Source organism: Natrix helvetica, assembly GCF_964273705.1.
Source record: "Natrix helvetica genome assembly, chromosome: 7".
Taxonomy (NCBI): domain Eukaryota; kingdom Metazoa; phylum Chordata; class Lepidosauria; order Squamata; family Natricidae; genus Natrix; species Natrix helvetica.
In genome coordinates, this window is record NC_138558.1 from 17307512 (window position 1) to 17326905 (window position 19394).

General features: G+C 42.0%; 1 protein-coding gene across 2 annotated transcripts in view; it reads left to right on the forward strand.

Annotated features, from left to right (window-relative positions):
• The window catches only part of GRID2 (glutamate ionotropic receptor delta type subunit 2), a gene marked incomplete at its 5' end in the record, with an annotated part of 1118477 nt that overhangs the window by 733786 nt on the left and 365297 nt on the right, over positions 1–19394 (forward strand). For both annotated transcript variants that reach the window (XM_081960469.1, XM_081960470.1), the window contains one exon: positions 10992–11045. In XM_081960469.1, the coding sequence (XP_081816595.1) occupies positions 10992–11045 (54 nt within the window). The remainder of the gene's footprint in view (positions 1–10991; positions 11046–19394) is intronic.

Consider the following 19394-nt stretch of genomic DNA (forward strand, 5'->3'; position numbering starts at 1 on the left):
TGGATGGCTGAGTCAAACTTGAGCCAGTGAGAGTTGAACTGCCAAACTGTTGGCAGTCAGCAGAATTAGCCTGCAATACTGCATTCTAACCACTGCGCCCCCAGGGCTCTTAATAATAGTGACTTAAGAATAGACCGACAGACTTGAATGAACAAGCGCTCCATGAATGAACAAGCGCTCCATGGCTCGGGACCTAGTTATTTGCGGGATCACATTCTACCCCATACATCCCTGCAACCAATCCGCTCTCACAGAGAGGGCCTCCTCCGGGTACCATCCGCTAAACAGTGCGGGCGGGCGGTGCCTAGGAGTAGGGCCTTCTCTGTGATGGGCCCAACCCTCTGGAACGACCTCCCCCCCGATATTAGAACCACCTCTGATCTCCGCTCCTTCCGCAAGAAACTCAAGACCCACCTGTTTCGAGCAGCAGGTCTGGCCTAATTACAACCATAATCGTAACTGTATTTAACATCTATTCAAACCTTCCTGGATGGCTTTTTAAATTTTATATTGGGGTTTTAACGGGTTTTAAAATTGTTCTTAATATTTAAATTGGTTTTGGGATTTTATAACAGACCGTGTGTGTGAGTTGTTTATGTTTCATGTCTTATGTCTTATGTCATTTTTATTGTTTTGATTATGAATGGTCTGTACACCGCCCCGAGTCCCTACGGGGAGAAGGGGCGGTCTATAAATTAAATAAACTATAAACTATAAACTATAAGACAAGATAAGAATGAGTTTTATAAAATGTGAAACTGGGAATCAGGGAGACAGTGTTGAAAGAAATTGTCTTGAAAAGATAATTAAGGGTTTCAGCATGCTGATATGTCAAGTCCGGGATGGAGAATTTGACATTACGTTGTGTTTGAGGGAGAACTGCATTGCAGTTAGATGCAACACAACACTCTTCATTGTGATTCCACACTGTTATAAATTCATACTCAAGAGGGATACTTAGAGTTGGAAATCAGAACACAATAATAATATGGTGAAAGTAATGTAGACCATATTGTGGTAGTGAAGTACTTAATATCTCAAGCAAGTACTCATGATATACAATAATATTTAGAACAAAGCACATTATAAACAAGAGGGTTTACTATCTGGCCTAAGTTGTCACCATATTCTACTTGCAATAAATGCAATATGGAACAAGTTTAACAGGCAAAGCTGCAAAGTTTTCAACTTAGAACAGTGTTTCTCAACCTTGGCAACTTGAAGATGTCGGGACTTCAACTCCCGGAATTCCTCAGCCAGCATTTGCTGGTTGGGGGGGGGGGGGGCTTGCAGAATGCTCCTGGAGGGGTTGGGGGGGCAAAAATGAGTAAACAACAGCCCGTTTTTCGTGAAAACGGGCCCGTTTTTCATTAAAAAAAATTGCATGCATAGCCTTATGGAGGCTTATAGAGTGCTGCTGGGGGTGGGGTGGGGGCAAAAAATGGCCTGGTGTTTTGCTCATTTCTGCCCTCCCCAGCCCCCAGGAGCTCTCTGAAAGCCTCCATAAGGGTATGTATGGCCATTTTGGTGAAGGGGGGGTGGGGATTCTGGAGGCAAAAAATGCTGTATTCGATATATAAGACGCACCCAGATTTTCAGCCTCTTTTTTGAGGAAAAAAGGTGCATCTTATACTCCAAAAAATACGGTAAGCTTCAGGCTTTGTCATAGACCCATGATGGGGAACCTATGGTACATGTGAGACTGGTGGCACGTAGAGCCATATTGGTGGGCATGGAGGTCAGCTCTGGCTTTTTGGGCCTTCTGGGCCCAGCAGAAGTGAGGAAACTGGCAGTTTTCGGCCTCCGGGGGGGGGAAGGCTGTTTTCGCCCTCCCCAGGCTCCTAGAAAGACCCTGGAGCCTGGGGAGAGCGAAAAACAGGCCTTCTGGTCCCCCACACTCCCCCCACTTTTGGCACATGATGGCAAAAAGGTTAGCCATCACTGTCATAGGCCCTGTATGATAGGCGTTCTTAATCTTGTCACATCAGAAAGAAAGAGAGACAGAGACAGACAGAGAGAGAGGGAGAGAGAGAGAGAGAGAGAGAGAGATTGGAAATACAGAAAACTCTTCCATGGGGGAGGGGGGAATAGTTTCGTTCTGTTAAACCGAGAGGTCTTCATTTTCAAATAATTGGGAGAATTTTCACTTTCTTTTATTTATTTGTTACAAATGAGAGGGCCTTGTAAAGTGGCAGCATTGCCAATTTGGTTGTGTCAAATTGTCTTCCCTTTAGCCTGGTTTAAAAAAGAATGACAGAAGAAAACACTGATAAATTGTTAGACACTTCCAAATATTCAGAAGTTCTGGAGTTTCTGCCAGTGACAGATGGCTTTTCTTCTTTCATCCCTTGTCTTCTTGACAGGCGTCTCCGCACTCTGCAAAATCTCCCCAGTGTGCCTACCCGTAAGAAAGATAATAATCTGCTTTTTTTCCCCCTTCCTCCATCCACTTTTGTGCTCACTGGCCAAATGGCACTCATATCTTCCCAATACAACAATGCCAGTCTGGTGTATTCAGTCAAAAAGAAAATGCACTTCTTCTTCGACAGACATACTGCTAATCCACTGCAGAATGGAAACCTGTGGTTTAGAATGCCGGTTTATTATCCTTCTCCAGCCTTCATTAAGAATGCGTTCTATAGTTGAGCTCCGTATTTCTTCCCCTTTTCAGCCCGTGATGTGAGTTGCATAAACATCGTTGCAGGCTTTCTGTCTTCTATGGAAATTTCCAATCTGTCCCTCCTTTTTTTTAAAAATGAAAGCAGGGCTCTACTTGCCATCCAAAACGAGAGAGAGAGGGGGGGGGAGAGAGAGAGATGAATTCCAAACATGTGCAGACATCGGGTGCAGCTGATAAAAAACTACAGGATGGCAATATATTACTACAATGGAAAGGATTTGTGCGAGTTATATATTTATAAATCTTTTTGTTGCTGATCTCCTTGCCTTGCACAGCCTTATGGAAATACAGTAGGGGAGGCATTATACGTAAACTTCCTTTGTTCTGCATTGCCCACTGTTTGTCACTGGAGGAAACTGTTAACCTTCACAAAGCCAGAATTGTGAAGCGATTGGATTTGCCCATCTTCCTAACAGCACTGCCTTAAATGATTTTGCCAGCATTGGGAAGCCTATTGCTTTTCCTTCTTTTCCGCTAAATAGCTACTGCATCAGCCAGCCTATCAATCAGGTATTGCCTGGATACATATAATATATAACTGATTTGTTATATGCCACCCTAAGTCGTATATTATAGTTTTTTTAAAAAACAACAGCAATTCTATAATACCAGGTTGATAGATGGCAGAATGTTGAAATCAATAACAGATCCCATTACAGATTAGTGTAATGAGTGAACCCAGCAGTTAGGTCTAGAGTAAAGTATGTGTGGCATTGTAAATGTTGTTGAACTACAACGCTCAGCATCTCGGCCTAGTGTGATAATGAAGAGTTGGAGTTACAGTTCAACAGTATCTAGCAAGCTATGAATTCTCCTCCATGGCCCTGTATAGATGTCATCCACAGTTATTACCCCACAATCTTTTTTCTGTAAAACCCCAAGTATCCCTCATTGCTTCATCCTTGTAAAATCAGGAGTCTGGGATATATACACACACACACATCCCAAGTTGTTTTTTTGTTTTTTTTGCCTAGTAATGTTTATTGTTTTTCTCTTTTCAGCATATGTTACAGTCGTTATGTCAACATTTTGTACATTGTCATATCGTCTTATCTATACATGTTTTTCTCTTTTGACCATATATTACAGTCATTATGTTAACATTTGTACCTTGTTATATCATCTTATCTATACATGTTTATAATATTCCGCTTCTATATTTACATACTTTTATACACAGTTCTATACATATTTATATATATTGTTTTTGGCTTAATTATTTTCCTTGTTTTCTAACCATTCATACCAATTATTCCAGATTTCATAATAATCCAATTCCTCTTTATCTTTTAATTTTAGAATTAATTTGTCCATCTCTGCGCAGTCCAGTGTTTTTTCTATCATTAATTCATCCGGGGGGGGGGGGGGGTAGTAGTTTGTTTCCAGTATTGAGCGAAAGCAATTCTAGCTGTAGTTAGAAGATGTGTTAGTAAATATTTGGGTTTTTTTTTGTGTATTTCCCTTTGATTATTCCCAGGAAGAAGGTTTCGGGTTTATATTTTATTTGTTCTCTCGTGATTTCTTGCACCCATTTCCAAATTTCTTTCCAATATTTTTCTGATTCCGGGCAAGACCACCACATATGATAGAAGGTCCCTTGTTCTTTTTTACATTTCCAACAGGTCGGTTTCAAATTTGGGTATATTTTAGCCAATCTTGTTGGTACACACACACCAAGTTTAACAGCACTATGACCCTGTCAGCGGAGACACCAATCACAACAGAGTTATGATTTTCAGTGATTTTGCTAGCTTCTGAATCTCTTTCCTTCACACCACTGAAGGAGTCTGGTAACAGCTCTATTCCAAAATCTTTCCCCTCTAATATAGCTGCAACCATCTCCCTTCTCCACACACACACACATACCCCTTATGCACCGTTTGCACTTCCCCATCCTGATTTATTTATTGGTTTGTACAGTTTAGGGACGTGGTGGTTCAGTGGCTAAGACATTGAGCTTGTCGATCAGAAGGTCGGCAGTTCAGCGGTTCGAATCCCTAGCGCTGCATAACGGAGTGAGCTCCTGTTACTTGTCCCAGCTTCTGACAACCTAGCAGTCCGAAAGCACATAAAAATGCACGTAGAAAAATAGGGACCACTTTGTTGGGAAGATAACAGGGTTCTCTGCACCTTTGGCGTTTAGTCATACTGGCCACATGACCATGGAGACGTCTTCGGACAGCGCTGGCGCTTTGACTTAGAAACGGAGCTGAGCACCGCCCCTAGAGCTGGAAACGACTAGCACACATTTGCGGTGGAATCTTTACCTTGCAGTTTAAAAGATGCAGGAATTCCACAAAACGTTGGAGGGTATTAAAAACAGGAAAACAATAAAACAACTGAATACAGTTCATCCACATTTGGAAGATTCCCCAGTGACCAGTTTGAAAACTCCTGAGATGATACATTAGCTGCCATTTCTTTGGCCTTCTCCCACCCACTCCCACAAGTTGTATCTGCCTGTACCCAATTCTTCTTATACCCAGCATTAATTTTCTCATCTATTTTTGTTTCCCAACTTCCAGGTTGTCAAAACCTCAAAACCTAATGCTAAAGTGAACCCGGTCTCTATTTTTGTTTGTTTGTTTAAAACATTAGAAGTGGAATTTTCCTTTTTTTTTCCCCCTGCTTTTTTTAAAAAAAAGCCAAGCATGTGACCCCCAAATGGAAATGTAAAAAGAAATAGAATCCAGAGCTCTCAGATGTGTTCGTGCAGTTTAAAATTCTGTGCAACTGCATGTCAACAATAGAGCCATTCTGAGGGTTTACAAGACTTGTGACATATGTCAAGTGAGGATTAGCTTCTGTTAGTGTGGAGATGGGGCAGGAGCCAATACTATCTTCAAGAGTTGAAATGTGAGACGGAATAAGGCACAAAAGGATCAATTGATGCCAGGAAAGAGATACATTACTGCTGTTTAGTAGTCATTTAGGTTTTTTTGGTAATCCTCATGTGACAGAGCTATTTTGAGGAAGATTGCAGAAATTCCCCTACTAGAACACACTCCCAGACCCGTATTATCCGTAAATAATTCATGTGGTAATTTCATATGAATCAGTTGGAAAGATAGTGAAACAAAAGTTTGGTTACTGTGCCTACTATAGATGATCAGAGAATATGGTACAGAGGTGGTATTCAGCTGGTTCTCTCCGATTTGGGCGAATTGGTAGCGGCGGCTGTGCGGGGCTCCGCCCACCCACCCAGATGTAATGCGCAAGCACTGCACATGTGCAGAAGGTGGTGTGCCTGCGCCAGTGGTGTTTCAAAATTTTTTAGAACCTCTTCTGTAGGTGTGGCCTGCATTGTGGGAGTGGCCTGCTGGCCATGTGACCAGGTGGGAGTGGCTTTCCAGCCATGTGACTGGGTGGGCATGGCCAACTTGTAAAATGTGGAGAAACTCACTTAACAATGCTCTTGCTTAGCATCCAAAATTTTGGCTCAGAAACTCTGGCATCTGAAGCACACAACTCTTAAAGCTGTCAAGTTACAAGACCCTTGCACCCCTAACCCTTTAGAAACAAACCCCAGGGGTGTTCAAACTTGACAGATTTAAGACTTGTGGACTTCAAGTACCAGAATTCCTCCTCTCGCTCTTCATTTTGATGATGTGCGGGCGGTCAAGGGGGAGGGAGCTGGAACCAGTTCTAAACGGCACTGTAGATTTGTGGAACCTCTTCTATAGAAGAGGTTAGAACTGGCAGGAACACACCCCTGGCCTGCGCTCACATTTGCAACCGGTAGGGAAGGTATAGGGAAGTGGTGGCTCAGTGGCTAAGATGCTGAGCTTGTCAGAAAGGTCGGCAGTTTGGCAGTTCAAATCCCTAGCTTCACGTAACGGAGTGATCTCGCCTTACCTGTCCCAGGTTCTGCCAACCTAGCTGTTCGAAAGCCTGTAAAAATACAAGTAGAAAAATAGGAACCACCTTTGGTGGGAAGGTAACAGCGTTCCTTGTGTCTTCGGCATTTAGTCATGCTGGCCACATGACCACGGAGACGTCTTCGGACAGCGCTGGCTTTTCAGTTTTAAAATGGAGATGAGCACCATCCCCTAAAGTCAGGAACGACTAGCACATATGTGTGAGGGGAATCTTTACCTTTACTAGGGAAGGTAAGCGAATCCCACCGCTAGTCTGGTGTAATGGATTCATCCAAGTAGCTAAAAGATTACGTGTTTGCTCACTTATAAAACAATAACTAGAGTCTTTAAAGGTAACATAGTTGTTTGATCATAATATGTCATGGGAAAAAATTCTGCTTGGATATCAGAATAGAAGTAATTCCTTCCCTTACATGAAGTAATTCAGAGAGATTCTCATTTAGTAACTTCATGTAAGGGGAGGAAAGGTGACATAAATATGATATTGGACTTTATCCATTATGCTATTTTGTGGTTATAGCAAGTGTACTGTATGAACTCAGCAATGTTTTTATGATTTAGCACAATTTTATTAAAATTAATGTTACGAAGTATTAAAAACCTCCCTTTCTATGACCCTGTAATTCCTTAATTTAGAGTAGAATCAGGGCAATTGGATCAAGCTGAGAATTTACTGTCCAGATGCCCTTCCTGACACCATGTAGAGTTCACAGCAGATATTTTTTATTTGAACTGTCAGCCTTCTAAGTGGGAGGTGAGCATCTGCACCCATAGGCCACTATGCTGCAATTTTTCTACTTTTCTTTCTGTAGTATACCACAATTAAGGAAACCATGGCTTGTATAAGGAGGGAATGAGATAATTACTGCTTAGGAATCCTAAATACTACTCAATGGAACCTCTGTATCCACCTGTATTTTATGAACTTTCAGAGTTACAACAACCTCAGAATGAGTACTTTATGATCTATAAAGGAATTCTATTCGTCATAAAATGTTGTACCCATCTACTCAAACACCCACCTACATTTAGGCACTTGCTGACTAGTTTGTCTTTATGTCACACGCCTACACTTTGTAACAGTTTTTGCCAGTTTCAGGTGTGTTTTGCCACATTTCAGCAAAACCGCCCATTTGGGTTCTCTTAATAACAATGGATTTACTTAATGACTGCAGTGATTCGCTAAATGACTACCCTGAGAAATATCAAAATCAAAAAGATCTGTTTGGGTAGGTGTCTTAAATTGTGATGGCAACGACTTACAACCTGATTTCCAGTGTCATAAATATCAAACTACTTGTCCAGAATTTCTCAATATTGGATCTCCACAACTGCCCTATTTCAGGGGTGTCCAAACTTGGGAACTTTAAGACTTGTGGACTGGCTGGGGAATTCTGGGAGTTGAAGTCCACAAGTCTTAAAGTTCCCAAGTTTGGACACCCCTGCCCTATTTAATAGATTTGCATTTAGATTTTTTCCTCAAGAACTTAAGGTAGCTTATATAGAATTCCCACCTCCAAATTTCCCCCAGGTAAGAGAGTTGAAAGTGACTGGTCCAAAATCACCTAGTTAGCTCCCATTGCTAAAAATGGGGATTTTTTTTAATGTCATAACCAAGATCTTCACAAGAACAACATTTGTGCTCAATAATGTCAACCTACCTGACAGATTGGTCGCCCAAATTACTGAAATGATTTAGATCAATCTATTTAAATGCTAATTCTGATATTCCTGCTGTTTTATAATAGGCCGATCCCTTATCTTTTCTCAGAAACAACCAATGTGTTAAAAGTGACATGGGAACATCTGTTTTATTACTCCTGAAGTTTTCCTTCTTGTGCAGTATGTAGTGCAGCTGTTTTGTTCTGAATAATTACTGATTTTTACCTGTTAATAATCAGGTTTTCAAAAAAAAATACAGGAAGGCCTCAACTTACAACAGTTTATTTAGTGATCGTTTAAAGTTACAATGGCACTGAAAAACCGCGACTTATGAAGGTTTTTCACACTTATGACCATTGCAGTATCCTCATGGTCATGTGATCAGAATTTGGATGTTTGACAAATGGCAGGTATTTATGATGGTTGCATCAGTGATGGGTTCCTACCGGACCGGTTTGGCCAAATTGGTAGTAGCTTGGCGGCCTGGGTCGCTGGAACCGGCAGCAATCCAGGCTTGACATACCTCCAAACCAGTTCTCCCAGCAGGGCCTAGGTGGCGCCATCTTGTTTTTTGGTTCTGTGCATACTCAGAGTAATTTTAGTTGTACTATGTGCGTGGAGTGCACATCAAGCATTTTTGCATGTGCCGTGTCCCTGAGCAAACTGGCAGTAGTCTCTGCTGGAACCCACCCCTGCTGAATATATCCTATTAAGAATCTGATGTTATTTAAAGAATGGCCACTGCCATTCTATAAAGCCTTAATAAGGGCCACATTTAGAATATTGCATCCAGTTTTGGTCACAGTATAAAAAAGTGTTGAGACTCTAGAAAGAGTGCAGAGAAGAGCAACAAAGACGATTAGGGGACTGGAGGCTAAAACATATGAAGAACAGTTGCAGGAACTGGGCATGTCTAGTCTAGTGAAGAGAAAGACCAGGGCTGACATGATAGCCATATTCCAACATTTGAGAGGCTGTCACAAAAAGGAGGGGGACAACCAATTTTCCAAAGCATCTGAAGGGCCAAACAAATAAGGATAATTTTTTGATAGTGGGAACAATCAACAAATGGAACAGCTTGCCTTCAAACGTTGTGGCTGCTTCATCACTGGAGGCTTTCAAGAGGAGATTAAACAGCCACTTGTCAGAAATGGTATAGGGCAGGGGTGTCAAACTCAAGGCCCAGGGCCCAGATCAGGCCCATGGGGTGCTTAGATCTGGCCTGCTGGACCACCCTGAAAATAGTTAGGGGCCGGCCTGCGGTGCATCTGCCAGCAAAAATGGGCTCCCGAGCTCTGTTTCCAGCTATGACGGCCTCCTGCAACCCTCTGCCATCAAAAACAGGCTCCTGAGATCTGTTTCCAGTTATGACGGCCTCCTGCAACCCTCTGTCAGCGAAAAGGGGCTCCGGAGCTCTGTTTCCACCTGCGACAGCCTTCTGCCTTCTGCAACCCTCTGCCAATGAATGCAGAGCTCCATTTTCACTGGCAGTGGGTTGCAGGGGGGTCTTCATAGCCAGAAACGGAGCTCAGGAACCTGTTTTTGCTGGCAGAGTGCTTGGGCTGCCACAGGTGCAACTGACATGAGTGACATTGAGCAGGCCACGCCTAATTTGGCCACACCCACCCCAGCCCCCCAAGGTCAAACACAACCCTGATGCGGCCCTCAATGGAATCGAGTTTGATACCCCGGTATAGGGTCTCCTGCTTGAGCAGGGGGTTGGACTGGATGATCTATAATATTCCTTCCAACTCTTTTATTCTGTTCTGTTCCCTTTGTAACTCATATTGTTCTGGGGCAGTGGATGAGTTTTCCCTAAACTCAATTCAGGGAAGGGAATTTAGTAACCAAACATGCTTCTACTGTAGCTACAGTGGAAAATCCATTTTTAAAAATTGTGCATCTATATATATATATATAAAAGTGAAATACCACTCACACATCATCACGAAATCTCCAGAATCGTAAAACTTACAAACTTGAAATTTGGCACTTATGTTCTTCTTGGCTTCTAGGTGCGCACTAAGAAAGGATTTATCGAAATGACCATCAGATCATTAGTATTTCTTATACAGTAATTAACAAGCTCTTGCTAAGGAGTTCTACTCGTCCTCCCCACCTAAAAAGAACTCTGTTCCAACTGCCAGTTGCCTCACATTCTGCTACCTCAGTTCAAACTGGCAGACATCTTCACTCAGGAGCGGTCTGGAGCTCCTTACAGTACTAAACGTCAGTCCCTCATCAAAATGTCTATGCCTTCCACCTATGGAACTGCTTCCGGACTCAAGGCGGTGGGAGCGATATATGAACCTTATGTGGTTCAATCATAAACCACCACTGAGCTCCTGCATGGTTTTGTCGTGAAGCATGGGTATCAAGCTAGTCTTGAATATTTTAGTGTTTTTCAGTTTATCAGCAAACCTTGAGTCTTAAATAATCATATGGACTTTTCATGGCTGGCTGGCTGGATGGATAGAAGGGAATTGCTTTCTTCATTCTCTAATCCCACAGTTTAATTAACAAACCAAACAATAATCCAAATGTTTTGGGACTGTTTTTGCACCAAAAAGCCTTTTTATTTCCACAGAATGGGCAAAGCGAGTCTTTTCAGATCTGGGGTTTCATAATTATTTTGTTTTAATGTCTCTGCTATGATTCCTGTCTCCATCCCCGCTGAGCCTCCGATGTCCTTTGTGGCAAAGCATCTATTTAACAATCATTGGCTTTGGTATAAATAAGATGACTGATGGCTGCATTCTTTTCTATTTCAGGTTGTGGAAGCCAATTTGGTTGCTTTTGACTGTCACTGGATCATTATAAATGAGGTAACTGTCAACCAAAAATGAATCTTCTTTTTTTTTTTAATCCAAGGGTGAGAATATTTCTAGTGGTCTTGTCCTGGCCAAAAAGAAACAAGGAGCAGAAGTAAACGTTCAGATGAGCTAGTGGACAGAAATGTTGTTTAAATAAATTGGGGAAAAAGAACGGAAAAGATTGTGCACTCTAAATGAAAATTCCATTGAAGAATTTATTTGGTTTTGTTGTAGTTTTTCTTCATTTGTTTTTTTTTTCCCCTTAAGTTATTTTCTTCTTTGACTGGAACTGATATTTCCAAATCTGAACTGCTAATCAATCACCAAGGATCCTAAGGCCAACCTTGGAAAATTTGGTGATTCTTTTCCAATACTAGTTCCTGTTTGTTTATTTGGCTTTACTTAATTTCATAAGCACATGGTTGAAAAGAGTTTACCTTAAAACAGCGGTTCTCAACCTGTGTGTCGGGACCCCTTTGGGGGTTGAATGACCCTTTCACAGGGGTCGCCTAAGACCATCGGAAAACACATATTTTCGATGGTCTTAGGAACCAAGACACCAATTTGATGGTTGGGGGTCACCACAACATGAGGAACTGTATTAAAGGGTCGCGGCATTGGGAAGGTTGAGAACCACTGCCTTGAAACAAAAAGTCCCCAACATTTTGAATAGAATACACAGACCAGCTTACTTGTAAACCATCGCTACAGGTAAGTTACAGGTAGTTCTCAACTTACAACAGTTCGCTTAGTGATGGCACTGAAAAAAGTGACTTATGACCATTATTTACATGTATGACCTTTGCAATATCCCCATTTATATGTGGATGCGTGACGACTGGCTCAGAATTATGATGGTTGCAGTGTCCTGTAGTCACCTTTTGCAACCTTCTGACAAGCAAAGTCAATGGGGAAGTCAGATTCACATAACAACTGGGCTAATAATTTAACAGCTGCAATGCAACTGCACTTAATAAATGTGGCAAGAAAAGTTGTAAAATGGGGCAAAAATTCATTTGACAAATTTCTCACTTAGCAACAAAAATGTTGGGCTCAGTTGTGGTCATAAGTTGAAAACTACCTGTATATCAGTGGTGGGATTCAAAAAAAAAAATTACTATCAGTTTTGTGGCCATGGCTTGGTGGATGTATTGTGGTTTAGTGGGTGTGGCTTGGTGGGCATGGCAGGAGAAGGATACTGCAAAATCCCCATTTCCTCCTGATCAGCTGGGACACGGGAGGCAGAGAATAAATGAGGGCGGGGCCAGCCAGAGGTGGTATTTACTGGTTCTTTGTACTACTCAAAATTTCCGTTACCGGTTCTCCAGAATTGGTCAGAACCTGCTGAATGCCACCTCTGCTGTATATCCTCATCGTTTTAATTTTCCTCGTCATTTGTTTTTGCGGGGGAGCCAGGTTAGTCTTTTGAAAAGAAGCAAACAAATAAAGGAATAATAAACAATAAATATGTGGCGCCTCAGACACGAACCATTTTACCTGGAGTAATGAACCATCCTTCATCTATAAAGTTCATTTGCTGTCACCGGTTCTCAGCCTAGGTGAATTTAAGTTTATGGCAAGGATTATATAAGCTATAAGAATAAATCTGAATTTTTGAGATGCCTGCTGGCTGGAGTAAAATAGAATGGATGGGGTCGGATTTAGACATATTTAAAAATAAATCTTCTTTGTACACTGTCTCAATTGTCATCTTTAACTAGCTTTACAAATTCAATGTGTTTATATAATACATTTATAAGTAAATTATAATGCATATTATAAGTAAATCCAATATATATTTAATACATAGCCTGGTTGAAATAATTAAGCTCCAAATCATTATTAACTTAACCCCCCCCCCCCCGCCCCATTATTTCTGATGGATTATCGTATATTCTGCTTATAGCTGAAAGTACAAGTGATAAGTGGCAATTCAGCTGAATGCCATTTTATTTTCATTTTAAATGATAATAATTGAAGGGAAGAGATGATTTGGGGAAGGGTTCTCTATTCTTCACGCATCTGACTTTCATTTAGACTTTCAGAATACTGTCTTTTTCATGGGAGCGCTCTAATTTCTCTGCCTTTGTACTGAAAATGTGAAAATGTAAAGACAGTAATAAGGAACTGAGGTTTAGTTTCACAACATATATCTATAGTTTACCTATAGTTGTATTTATTATCATGAAAAATAATGCAATCACAGCAAATCGTCTTCAAATGTGCTGTTATAGCAAAGCTTTACATTTGATTTGTTTTCACTGAGATGCTTCCCAGCATTCCATTATTTTTGGATTTCCCATCTTCTTATCTGTCACCGACTTCTCTATGTTCAGATATATTACTTTTCCTTTTTGCACAGTTTTGTGTGGGTTCAGCAGTACCCCACCGTTTGAATTACAGATATCTCCTTTGCAAGTGCCCCCCTTTTTTTAAAAAAAATAGAACTCAGTTATTGATGGGATATGAACTGTTGGGTTTTTTTTTTGTTTTTGGGTGGTTGGCCTAAGAAAAATGCTGTGATTAAAATAAAATATAAAGGGCATGTTTGTATAAAAAATCTCCTGAAGAAAAAACAAAAATCATATCTTAGAAATTTAGAATAATTTTTAAATACTTAATTAAGCATTTGAAACATTTAAGTTAATTCTATGCTTGCATTTGGGTCTTATATCAACTTTAGACTTTATCTTTTTTTTAACAAAGCATCTGTGCTTTTTAAATGGTATCTCATCTTATGGAGATTAATATTCATATCTGGAATCTAGAATGTCTGCAATGGAATATGATGATGCCCATTGTAAGTGAAATTTTGTTTTATATTTGATAGTCAAACTAAAACCAGTCATGTTATATTTAATATTTATATTATATTATCCACCCATCTTTAAAATATCCATTTAAAAAGAATTAAAACCACTAAATTATGTTTTAAAAATATAGTGATCTTTTGCTTAGGATATATATTTCCTAAAGAAATATTGTTCAAGTAGATTTTTTGTTAATGATTAAGCATACATGTTTTATCAACAAATATATTAAACCCATATTATCGTATTTTAATTAATTGACAAGGTCATTTGCCCCCAGAGGAACTATGCTTGGTATCACCTACTATGCCACTAAAATGGACAACTCCTATTTGTTCCATTCTGTGTCAGCAAGTTGAATTTAAATATCCTTCTCTTTTAATTGTAATCTTTAACTCCTTCAGGTTTTTACTAGTATCCAACCTTCAAAGTCCCATCCTATGATGTATTTTTTCCAGAATTCAGAACAACAGCTGTTTCCCACGGGAAGACTTATAATTAATTTCAAAATCTTATTTCATAGCTCTCTGGACCATTTATAACTTTACAAAAACATCACTCTAGTCACCCATGTGCTGTTTATTCTCCCCACCAAAAGTAATTTTCTCCTAAGACTTCTTTCATTAAGGACTCAACAAAAGTCACCCAGGGAATGCCCTAAAACTTGCCATTCTAGAGGTTCTTAATACAGTATTTGAAAAGCAGTAAAAACATACTGTATTTTTGGGAATATAAGATGCTCCAAACAATAAGTGCACCTAGCTTTTAGGAAGGAAAATAAAGGGGGGGGGATCTGCTTCTGCCTCCCAGCAATGATTATTTTAAAATTCTTCTGGCACCTTTAATGGATTAGCATTGGGATTTTATGGATTACAGAATAACATTTCCAAACAATTCATGCTTCAAATATGATTTGGAAAAAGTGTTTTGGATCCTTTCATGAGGTTAAACACACTACCTGTCTGCAGTTCATTAATGAAAATTGCACATGAGCCTGAAACAGGTGACCTGGTTTAAGTAATCTACTCATTGAAGTTAACGTTATTCTTAAAGGAATAAGATCATTCTTAATGCACTTTTTCTTATCTTTCTTGTATGTCCCTCAGAACTCAAAGGAGTCTTTATTTTATGATATATATATATATTTTAATCTGAGAATAAAATCATGTGTATAAATAAAGAAATGCGCATTTGGCCGGAAGGTAGCCCGCAGCTACCCCCTCCTCTCCTCCCTCTCGATCTCGGCTGGAGCCAACCTCGCCGGCCCTTCCAGAGCCGGAGCGGGATGGAGCGAAGAAAAAGGGGGGGAAGTGCAAACAAGAGCTCGGGGCGACAAGGGCTTCGCCATGAACTTTTCCTTCTTGCGTGCACAACGTGCGCGATCGGTGGAAAAGAGCGCTAGGTAGCTAGAAAAGACAGCTGGGTAGATGCGTGTTTGCATGCCTTTGTCCTCCGGCAGCACCTTCTTGTGCGCACAACGCCGCTTTGGTTGGAAACTGCTCGCCGTTCTTGCGCTCCTCTCCAGCCACCGCCATGGAAGTGAGTCGCGCGGACGGAGCTTTGGGGCTGAGGAGAGAGGGACGCAAACACGCATCTACCTAGCGCTCTTTTCCACCGATCGCACACGCTTTTCATGCGCATTTGGCCGGAAGGTAGCCCGCAGCTACCCCCTCCTCTCCTCCCTCTCGATCTCGGATGGAGCCAACCTCGCTGGCCCTTCCAGAGCCGGAGCGGGATGGAGCGAATAAAAAGGGGGGGAAGTGCAAACAAGAGCTCGGGGCGACAAGGGCTTCGCCGCAGACTTTTCCTTCTTGCGCGCACAACATGCGCGATCGGTGGAAAAGAGCGCTAGGTAGCTGGAAAAGACAGATGTGTAGATGCGTGTTTGCATGCCTTTGTCCTCCGGCAGCGCCTTCTTGCGCGCACAACGCCGCTTTGGTGGGAAACCGCTCGCCGTTCTTGTGCTCCTCTCCAGCCACCGCCATGGAAGTGAGTCGCGCGGACGGAGCTTTGGGGCTGAGGAGAGGGGCAGGGACGGAGGGAGTGGGGGGAGAGGAGCCGCCCCCCCTCACCCCGCAGGCAATGGGGAAAGCTTTCCTGAAATGGGGGGGGGGATGTCACGGGAAATAAAAAGGGCGCGTGCTGGGGGGGACGAAGGAGGCTTTGGCGCGCCTTAGAGGCGGGTGGGAAAGCAATGAAAGGGGCAGCGAGGGCGGGCGGTGCCTGCAGGCGGCAAGGCTTGAGCAGGGTGAAAGCGCTTTCCCATTCACCCCGCTCAAGCCTTGCCCGAGGGAGCTGGGGATCGGGCTTTGGGTTGGTGGGAGACCTTGAAGGAGTGGGGGGGGAAAGGGACTGGCGCAGGTAGAGGAAGCAATGCTACACGGATCAGTGCACTCCGCGGTCCCCTTAATGTTCACTCAGGAAGGCGGAGAATGGGACCACGTGTGCTGCACACGTGGTCCCATTCCCCGCCTTCCTGATGATGTCACCAGCCTCCCCAGCCATAACCCTCACCGCACGTCACTGGATTAAACAGTAGCTTCCCCTTCTCCTCACCCCTGGGTGATCACATTGTCCAATTATGAGATGGGCTTTTGTTATGAAAATAGTCCATCTCTTTCTCCAACATCTGTAGTGGTGACCTTGATGGTTTCCATGTCCCTCACGCTCTTCACATTCCATTTTCCCCTTCCTTCCCCACAATTCATTGGCAAGTTGAAAAGCATTAAAGTTTGAAAGAAGCAAAGCGGTTCAATCTTGACATAAACCGACTCAAGCTCAACCCCTCCAAGACGGAGTGGCTGTGGGTACCAGCTCCCCGGTTCAGCCAATTAACTCCATCATTGGCCATTGGGGGCATTCAACTTGCCCCCGTGGAGCGGGCGCGCAATTTGGGCGTCCTCCTGGATGCCCGGCTGTCCATGGATGACCATGTGACAGCCGTGGCAAGGGGGGCGTTCCACCAGGTTCGCCTGGTGCGCCAATTGCGCCCCCTACTGGACCGGGATGCCTTACGCACAGTCACTCATGCGCTGGTGACGTCTCGCTTGGACTACTGTAACGCTCTCTACATGGGGCTTCCCTTGAAATGCACCCGGAGGCTACAGTTGGTCCAGAACGCAGCCGCGCGGGTAATTATGGGGAGTACTAGGTACTCCCATGTGACACCGTTCCTGCGCGAGCTGCACTGGCTTCCTGTGGTCTATCGGGTGCGTTTCAAGGTTTTGATAACAATCTTTAAAGCGCTCCATGGCTCAGGACCTAGTTACTTGCGGGATCGTATTCTGCCCCATACATCCCTGCGACCAATCCGCTCGCACAGAGAGGGCCTCCTCCAGGTGCCGTCCACTAGACAGTGTCGGGGGGCGGCGCCTAGGAGTAGAGCCTTCTCTGTGGCGGGCCCAGCCCTGTGGAATGACCTCCCTCCGGATATTAGGAATACCTCTGACCTCCGCTCCTTTCGTATTAAGCTTAAGACCCACCTATTCCAAGTAGCTGGCCTGGCTCAACTTTGATCTAACCATATCGCTCCTGACGGGTTTTTAATTGGGTATTTTAATTATATTTAATTATTTAGGGGTTTTTTAATCACTGTATTCTAATTGTTTTTTATTCATCAGCCGACCTCCTCCTTGTGTATGTCTCGGTATATGTCTCTGTTATATGTTTGTTTTGTCCACATATTTATTTCATATGTTTCATTGTACGCCGCCCCGAGTCCTTCGGGAGAGGGTGCGGCTAAGAAATAAATATTTATTTATTATTTATTTATTTATAAACAGTTTTTGAAAACAAAAATGCTGAATTCAAGAGAAAGACCTTTGATTTTACTCCTCTAGAATTTCTGAAACCATCAAAACCTCCAAGAGGCTTTCTAGCATCTTGTGTCCAGTGAATCTAGACTGGTCATTGCCATGCTCTTGTTGGATAGATGCACAAGAAAGGGATAGATGAGTTAATAGAACTCACTCTATGCCATAGAACTCACAACTATTCCTAGTTTCATCTTTGGCCTGTGATGTACAAGACACATTGATGGATGGTCTTAGTGTCCATCTTTTCAGGATGTGATGAAGGGGCTTGCAATGGCATGCAGAATATATTCCTCAGATCATCATAATTCTAGTTCGTAATTCAAGATTGCCTTTGTGTTAGTGAAAGGGATTTCCTGTTGCTGAAGTTCTTATTCGATCTGGAAGAAGAGTCCAAGAAGGAAGATGAGATGATAATGATGAGACCCAATTTTGTTTTAATTCACAGGCGGGAAATGGGATTTTACCTAGGGAGGGTTTTGAGGCAGAGTGATTTCAAAGTCACAGCTGTCTGGACAATCTATGTCAGTTGACAGGTATGATATCTTAAATTTACAGATGAAGCGGTGAATAATAATTTTCTTTTATTCTATTAACAGTGTAGCTAATTAAAACTGGAGAAATTCAATCCAACACCATTTTACCATTCTGATTAGAGTTGGATGACCAATACACTTAGTACATTTAAATAGATGTATGTATGTATGTATGTACAGTATGTATGTATAATGTGGTGGCTCAGTGGCTAAGACACTAAGCTTGTCAATTAGAAAGGTCAGCAGTTTGGCGGTTCGAATCCCTAATGCCGCATAACAGAGTGAGCTCCTGTTACTTGTCCCAGCTTCTGCCAACCTAGCAGTTCAAAAGCATGTAAAAATGCAAGTAGAAAATAGGGACGATCTTGGTAGGAAGGTAACAATGTTCCATGGGCCTTCAGTGTTTAGTCATGCTGGCCAAATGACCATGGAGACATCTTCGGACTGCGCTGGCTCTTTGGCTTTGAAACAGAGATGAGCACTGCCACCTAGAGTCGGAACGACTAGCACAGGGTGCTAGGGGAACCTTTATATTTACCTTTTATGTATGTATTGTCATTTGTATACCCTGCCTTTCTTTTAAGAAGGGGAGTTTTACACACTTCTCTTCTGCTCAAAACTTAGAAACAATTTACTGTGTATTCAGAGCTAGAATAACCGTGAATGTTTCAGAGCTGGGAGAAAATAAAGGAATGTTAGAAAGTGATTCTTACCAATCCTAACATTAAACTGTTCTCCTCAGCTATGGAGAAGGAAAACAAAACTCAAAATTTTGTGTGGCTCATGGAATGATTTTCCATCTTTTGCTTTCAGATGTTTCTGGTTTTTGATGTTCTTAAGAAAAAAACGAGAGCACTTTGATTTTCTGAATTCACCTCTATATTAACCAAATCATTTGATCTGAAGCATCAAAGTCTGCCAGAAAGACAAATATTCATTCACAGTAATCTCACCTTTCCATTAAAAGCAGCTTCTAACCATAGAAACAGATGGTAGGAACGACATTAATATTGCTATAAAATACAGTCGGATAAGTCAGTGCAGAAAATTGCTATTAAAAATCCACTTTATTTATCCTCTTCTCAGAAAAGATGGATAATGTTGTCATGCTACCTAAAATTAAACAGATTAGGTGCCAAGTTGAACATATTAGGGAAGGTATGTCATAACTGAAAGGGCCCTCTTTCAATTTCCAAGTGCCTA